Genomic DNA, 7,927 nt, shown 5'->3' on the forward strand with positions numbered 1-7,927 from the left:
CCAATGCACACCAATAAGAATTAAAAATGAAATATATGTATAAAAATAAAATACAATAAAATACGACACATAAAAGCAGCAAGATATTAAAATAAATATATAAGAGGACAAATATTTAAAATTGTAGTAGGATAAAAAGACAATGCAGTAATGTTAAGATTTGAATTGATATAAAACACTATATAAAAGCCAGACTGAATAAATGAGTTTTAAGACTGCGTTTAAAAATCTCGATATTCTGGGCTCCTCTCAGACCCTCAGGAAGGTTGTTCCACAGTCTCGGAGCGTAACAGCTGAAAGCAGCAAAGGTTTTTGTCCTGCTCTGTGGAACAACTAAGAGAGAGGAACTGGAGGATCTGAGGGGCCGTACTGGTTCATAAGCTAAAATCATATCTGATAGGTAGTCTGGTGCAAGGCCATGTAATGCTTTATAAACTAATAAAATAATTTTAAAATCAACACGTAAACTAACAGGCAGCCAGTGTAAAGATTTTAAAACAGGTGTGATGTGTGCTCGCCTTCTGGTCTTTGTCAGTACTTGTGCGGCAGAGTTTTGTAGTAGCTGAAGCCGATTTGTAGTGTTTTTTGGAAGACCAGAAAGGAGAGCGTTACAATAGTCCAGCCTGCTAGTAATAAAAGCGTGCATTAGTCTCTCTGTTTGGCTCAGAGAGAGAAATGGCCTCACTTTGGCGATGTTTTTCAGGTGGTAAAATGCTGTTTTTGTGACACCCTTTACGTGGGCCTTAAAATTAAAATCTGAGTCAAAGAGCACCCCAAGATTCCGTGCTTCTTGACTTGGGTTGAGTCCTATTTTTTTTAGTTTGGGGGCCAGTTTCTCTCTCTGAGCCTTTGAACCGATGATTAAAACCTCTGTTTTGTCCTGGTTAAGCTGCAAAAAATTCTGTGACATCCAGGCTTTTATATCTAAAATACAATTAAAAAGTGAGTCAATTTGTCTGGTGTCATCAGGAGACACGGCCACATAGAGCTGAGTGTCATCAGCATAGCTGTGGAAAGAGATTCCGTGCCTCCTGATGACACCACCCAGGGGTAACATGTACAAATTAAAAAGTAGTGGTCCTAAAATTGATCCTTGTGGTACCCCACTGGAGACCTCGTATTGTTTGGAGGTGCAGTCTTCTATTGATACAAAACATTTTCTGTCACACAAATACGAGGTGAACCAGTTAAAAACATTTCCAGAAAGGCCTACATGCTCACTTAGTCTATCTAAAAGAATCTGGTGGTCAACAGTATCGAAAGCAGCACTGAGGTCGAGTAATACCAGAACTGAAGGCTTGTTGTTGTCGAGGTTTTTTCTGATATCATTAACTACTTTTAGCAGGGCCGTCTCAGTGCTGTGGCGTGCCCTAAAGCCAGATTGAAACATTTCTAATGTAGTGTTTGAGGTTAAAAAGGCACTCAACTGATTAAAAACTAACTTCTCTAAAATTTTGCTTAAAAATGGCAGGTTTGAGATGGGTCTAAAATTACTAGGTGTTAAAATATCCAGGTTCCCTTTTTTTAAAAGCGGTTTAATTAAGGCAGTCTTAAAATTGGTAGGGACGACACCTAGCTGTAAGGAGTGATTTACTATGTTGAGGACATCTTCTGATACTGAATTAAAAATGGTTTAAAAAAGGGATGTTGGAATTGGGTCAAGGGAACACGTGGATGGCTTCATTTCTGTCCTGAGTGTTGCAACATCAACCAGGGCAAAACTTTCCAACTTGACATCACTGACTGTACATGATACTGGAAAAAGTGCGGTGTGCTTGCTTTGCTGACAGATACTATACTATTTTATCCCTGAAGTAGCCAGCAAAAACCTCACATTTAGATCCTGAGAACACAGAGCTGTTATTGGTTGTGGGGTGTAACAGAGAATCTATTGTTCTGAAAAGATGTCTGGGTTTGTGAATGTTGCTGTTTATCAGGTTTGAGAAATATTCTTGCCTTGATTTTCGGATGGCTTTGTTGTAGTCTTTTATTGCTTCTATGAGTATATTTTTATCAATTTCTATTTTTGTTTTTCGCCATCTGCGTTCAGCAATTCTGCAGTCTCTCTTAAGTGCATTGGTCGCATTGTTTTTCCATGGAACAACCATTTTTTTGGATTTATTGTCTTTGTTGTGATTGGAGCGCAGGCATCAAGCACTGTCCTCAGTTTATAATTAAAATCGGTAACAAGTTGTTCACAGGATGATGGTAAGGTGGTATTTATGTAAGCTGTAAGATGTGATGTAAGAGTTGTGGCTACCTCTGGGGTAATGTGCCGTTTGTTAACTGTACGTTCTATTGCACCTGGAGGAGAGTGATCAAAACTATTAAAAAACACACAATGATGGTCAGACAGAGCTAGGTCAGTGATGGATGAAATATTAATGTTTAGGCCATATGATATAATCAGATCGAGGGTGTGTCCATGTTTGTGAGTCGGTGTATTGACATGCTGTTTAAAACCCATACATTCTAATAACTCTAAGAACTCTTTGGCTCTGGTATCTGCCAGACTGTCAACATGTACACTAAAGTCACCAATTAAAATACAAGCATCATAACTTGTGTGAACGACAGATAAAAGATCAGAGAACTCTGTTAAGAAAGAGGAGACAACTAAGTTGGGGGCTCTGTATACTGTCACTGCCAGAATATGTGGCTTACATTTTAAAAGTGTTGCATTGTATTCAAAGGAACAAAATTCTCCAAAATCTATGTCCCTACTTTTCAGTGCCTCTTCATAGATAGCAGCTGTTCCACCACCTCTCTCTCCCTCTCTGCAGGAAAAAGAAAAGGTGTAGCTGGGTGGACAAGCCTCTAGGAGTGTGGCAGGTGCATCTGTGCCCAGCCAGGTTTCGGTCAGGAAAATACAATCCAGGTTTTGATCACTAATGAGGTCGTTAATAATAAATGATTTGTTTGATAATGCTCTTACATTTAAAAGAGCCATTTTAATTTCTGTACATTTATTTGCGGACATAGAATTTATGTTTATGTGAACTTTTACCAGATTATTGAAGTTTGGACCCTTTGTAGTTCTATTGAAGAAGTGATGGGTGGAGATGATGGTTTTCTAATAAAATCAGGAGCGGTAGAAGGGGTAGGAGGTCATGGAGAGATACACTGCACTGCATCAATCGATAATTGATCGTTAAGGTGTTCATCTATCGATAAGAAAAATGACTGAAATTGGCAACCCTAGTTACTGTCAATATGAATTTGGTAAAATATCACATATTTATGCAGTATTTGGTTCTCTAAAGAGTGCATTCAGTCTGGGTGATTGTTTCCTTGTTGTCTTGTCTTCATTTATTGTATTGATTCAGTACTATTTTTTGTCGCCTACAGACAGTAAAAACAGTTAACATGGTAACACATGAACATAACCTCACTGGCACTGCTCTCTCCTGGATGAAATCCTATCTCACTGACAGACAACAGTTCTTAAACATCAACAAGTGCACCTCCTCAAAAGCTCCTCTGTATCAAGGCGTCCCCAAAGGTTCGGTACTTGGTCCTCCGATGTTTATCTTGGTATAACATCTGTCAGCCTGGCCTCCGTTTTCATTGTTATGCCAATGACGTCCAGCTTTACATCTCATGTCATGTTCTCTGTGTTGTTCTCCGACGCAGATTCGACCACGCTTCCCCTTTATCTTTTTGTTTATTTATTTATCTTATAGCGTCTGCACCTCTGTTTTCATGCATGCTCTCTCTCTCTCTCGATTTAGTTGTTTGCGAAACATATTAATAACCTATTATTAAATAAACGTTCAGCACCCTGACATGTTGGTTTCAGTATAAATGTCACTTAAACTTGTCAGTGCAATAAACATCTAATTCATCTCCTTAATGTATTGAAATCTCATATATTTTGTGTTTGAATTGAATTAAGTCACACACCTTACATAATTGCCAAAGTCTTAATTCAAGTCAAGTGTTAAAGCAGTAACAGAATTGTCTTGGGTACACAAACAAAGTTTTTGTACATTCCCTGTGGATTAATGCATAGACTCGTTTCTGTAAAACAATGGTACTTGTGCCAGATCGAATTGCTCTAATCTGCTCTTCTAAATCAGATTCTGTGTTTACTCACCATTTGTCTCCCTCTGAGGCACACTGATATTCTTGTCCCTCTGACTTTGTATGGTCTTGCATCTTGAAATCTTCAGTTCTGTGCCAAAGCCTTTTCGAAGTATCTCTGAGAGAAGAGCTTGTAAGAAGTGTTCAAGACGAATGAAGGAACAAGATGTTATACAAATCATTACAGTGTTTGTAAATGAGTTATCTTTGGCAACCTCTTCCGAAGTGACTCTTTGCAGGGTCACCTCAGTTCAAAGAAACACAGCTGTCTCCTAAGCTAACAACACAAGTTTCCTTCATCAAAGTGAAGTAGACATAATTATAATTTTGAATACTACTTATCTACTTCTATTGTGTTGCTTTCAGTTGATTTGTTTTTATCATTACTTTTTTAAACTTTTTTTTATAACCTTGTTTTAGAAAGAAAAAAGCAAAGCCTGAAAAGACTCACAGAGAATCAGACTGTCACTTCATATTATTTAATCCCTATGTTTGTGGTTGTGAATTATGTGGTTGTGCTTCTATGTTTACATGTGGATTGCTGTTCTGTTATATGGTGTTCTTTTTATGTCCAAGACATATTTCCCTATAGTGCATCATCGTTATCATAATAACAAATTTTATCATAACATATCAATTATCAGAAGGGTATGATGATAAAAGTTTAAAAGATCTCTTTTTTTAAAGTCTGCTTGACTTAAGTTAAATGCTTTGTTATCGTATACAGAACATGTTAAATGTTAAGCTCATTCCAGCCCAACTGTCCCAGGAATTCATTAAAACTAACACTGAGTTGGAAAGTTACTAATAGAATAAACACGTGGCACTGTATTGGATGTGTAAAATTGGCAGATCTAGGTCACCACTCACCAGCCTGTTGACTGATTCACCTGTAGCTTCCAACAGTCAACTTAATATACGTACAATTGGCTTTCACGATCCTTACTACAGGGTTAGGCTCCAACTTGAAAATTGCACAGAGCCACCTCTTACTCGGAGTAAAAATTTCACATGTGATTGAATGCATTGCATATATACTGTATTTGCGATATACATCACATCAATTATATTACAGGTCTCATAACTTGTACATAAAAGGTGGGATAATATGGCTTGGAAAATTACAGTTAGATTAGTGACAAATGGCATGGTGGATTCTAGGGATGTCCCGATCTCAAGTATCGGATCGGAGCCGATTTGGGCATTTATTAACTGATCGGTGATCGGGAATTTGAGGCCGATCAGCTCACCCCGATCTTTTACGTCAGCTGACGTAAACCTAGCACAATTTGCGGCAGACCGCAAACACGCGAGTGACGTAGTAGTATCAACAACAACACCGCACATGTATCAACACCGTGGCTAAAATGTCAGCAGTGTGGAAGTATTTTAAAATAGAGAGCGAAACAAGTCAAACAGCCCCTTGCAACGTCTGCAATACCATCGTTTCGCGAGGTGGTAGCACTAGAGCTGCGTTTAATACCACCAATTTGATAAGACATTTAAAAACCAAACATGCTACGGAATATAGCGCGTTCGCAAATGCAACAGAGCAAAAAACTGCTGCACCGAAGCAACAAACTCAGGACTTTAAAACGAAGGATAAATATCCTCGAGGGAGCGAAAAGGCCAAAAGGATTACAGAGAAGGTGGTTGAATTCATCGCTTTGGACAATCAGCCCATCTCCGTGGTAGAGATTGCAGGTTTTAATCGTCTTTTGGAGCTTTTGGATCCACGCTATGCCCTGCCGTCTCGTCACTACATTTCTGACACCACTTTACCGGAGCTGTACAACAACCCACGATCCGGTGGGGAGGGGGTAATGGTGGGGTGGGGGTTGTTCTGGTAAGCTGTCAACCGACGATCTTGAGGAGCCTAGGAGAGCTCAAGAGCTCCCAGGAAAGTAGGTGGTTAGTGACTGAGATTTATAGATAGATACATGCAGTAATATGATGTACTGTATATGCACAGAGAGAGAGAGAGAGAGAGAGAGAGAGAGAGAGAGAGAGAGGAGCTCAGGGTGCCAGTTCCCCCGGTAGTCTAAGCCTATAGCAGCATAACTAAGAGCTGGTCTACGCCAGCACCAGCCCTAACTATAAGATTTATCAAAAAGGAATGTTTTAAGTCTATTCTTAAAAATACAGACTTTGATGAGATACTAAAAGAGAGTGAGTTGGAGATTGGATCTGTGACTGCCTCATCAGCTATTGTTCAGGTGCAGACCTACCTCACAGAGCAAACCATCCCCAGATCAGACAATCCACTACATTTCTGGAGGGCAAATGTTGCACGATTTCCCTCACTGGCTGCTATTGCAGTTAGGTTTCTCTGTGCCCCATGCACCAGTGTGGACAGTGAGAGACTCTTTAGTGCTGTCTCCAACATCATTGATGAGAAGAGGAACCGCCTCTCTGCCAACAGGGTAGAGATGCTGAACCTTCATTTCATTTTGAAGTGACAGTGAATAGATTAAAGAACAGTGTAGAAGCTCCAAATGCACTTTAAGAAATAGTTTTGTTAAGAGTGCCTTATATTTTGATGTTCAGGTTTTATTGTAATACTTCTACAGAAAGTTATGTTTTTTATTGACTTAAGGATGCTATAATAGGAATTGTAATTTTTGGAATATGTTTTAGAGAATTCATGTTTTCTCTAACTTGTGCCTATTCAAGTGAAACTGTTTATACCACTTTTATGTGGAAATTAGATGTTTTGAATTTGTTTTTATAGAATTCATTTTTTGTTAAACTTGTGCCTATTACAGCCAAGCTGTTATACCACTTTAAAGTGGATCTACAATTTATATTTAAGTGTACTTGTTATTTAACTAAGCACCAAGTGAATGTGTCATTTGTTTTCATGACTGAATATTAAAGGTAAAAGCTTTTACACCATTCTGAGTAGAAATTTGATTTTTTATGTGAGTTTTACAACAACACCAGCTGGACTAAGTTGAATGTAATAAGCTGAAGACATCTTGTAGTTACTTAATGTTTACAAACATTGTTTTTGTCATACTAAAAATGTGGACCATCTCTTATCTAGGCAAATATAAGTATCGGATCCGGACTCGGTATCGGTTGATTCTCAATATAAAAAAATCGGATCGGGATCGTGGACCTTAAAAGCTGATCGGGATATCCCTAGTGGATTCCACTTGGTCACATAAATTATATGTCAGACTTTTTTTACAAGGATGTAAGGAAGATGATGGACATTAAAAGTGTAGAACAAGGAGACTCAAGTCTTGGATCATATTTGTTTGAATGATTGAACTAGCTGCAGTGACATATGAAGAGGTTTTTATGAGCGCCCTCTTGTGGACATGCCTCTCATGACATGAGAATAAAAATAACCCTTCTATTGTGCTGTGCACACATGCAAACTTGTTGGAAACAAAGCCTCTGGGTGTCAGGGTATAAAGAAACCTCAGCTGTCCAGCTACATTTTATACAACGCCAACAAAAACATACTCTTACTGTAAAACTACAGTAAACGTGAAAAAAGTTGCAAAAGCCAAACTATATTGTGCATGACTATCAATTTCAGTTATTTTCTTCAGGCTATGTAATAAAAATGAACGCCCTTGAGGTGATATTGTTTTTGTGTCGCATGAACAGTGTATAAGCTTTCTTTTTTTCAGATACATGTATATTAATATTTGTGTTTGTGACTTGACATAATGGGCTTCAGGTCTAAAGAACGTTTTTTGGCAGATTTTTAGCTCCCTCTAGTGTGCATAGCGTGCAGGTTTTTTTGTGTGTGTTTGTGTAAGAAATGATGGAATTATTTCTCAGCTACAGCAGTGGTATGCAACATACGTTTTCATGTCCAAAAGGGACA

At 38.4% G+C, this 7,927-nt stretch overlaps 1 protein-coding gene across 1 annotated transcript in view; it reads right to left on the minus strand.

The window, feature by feature from the left end:
- LOC132977980 (sodium- and chloride-dependent GABA transporter 2-like) overlaps window positions 1-4,211 on the minus strand; it is a 28,396-nt gene extending 24,185 nt beyond the window's left edge. The window contains exon 1 of the mRNA XM_061042938.1: window positions 4,097-4,211. Coding sequence (XP_060898921.1) covers window positions 4,097-4,158 — 62 coding nt within the window. The 5' untranslated portion in view covers window positions 4,159-4,211. The remainder of the gene's footprint in view (window positions 1-4,096) is intronic.
- Between the last annotated feature and the right edge of the window lie 3,716 nt (window positions 4,212-7,927).

This window comes from Labrus mixtus, chromosome 7 (genome assembly GCF_963584025.1).
Source record: "Labrus mixtus chromosome 7, fLabMix1.1, whole genome shotgun sequence".
Lineage (NCBI taxonomy): Eukaryota > Metazoa > Chordata > Actinopteri > Labriformes > Labridae > Labrus > Labrus mixtus.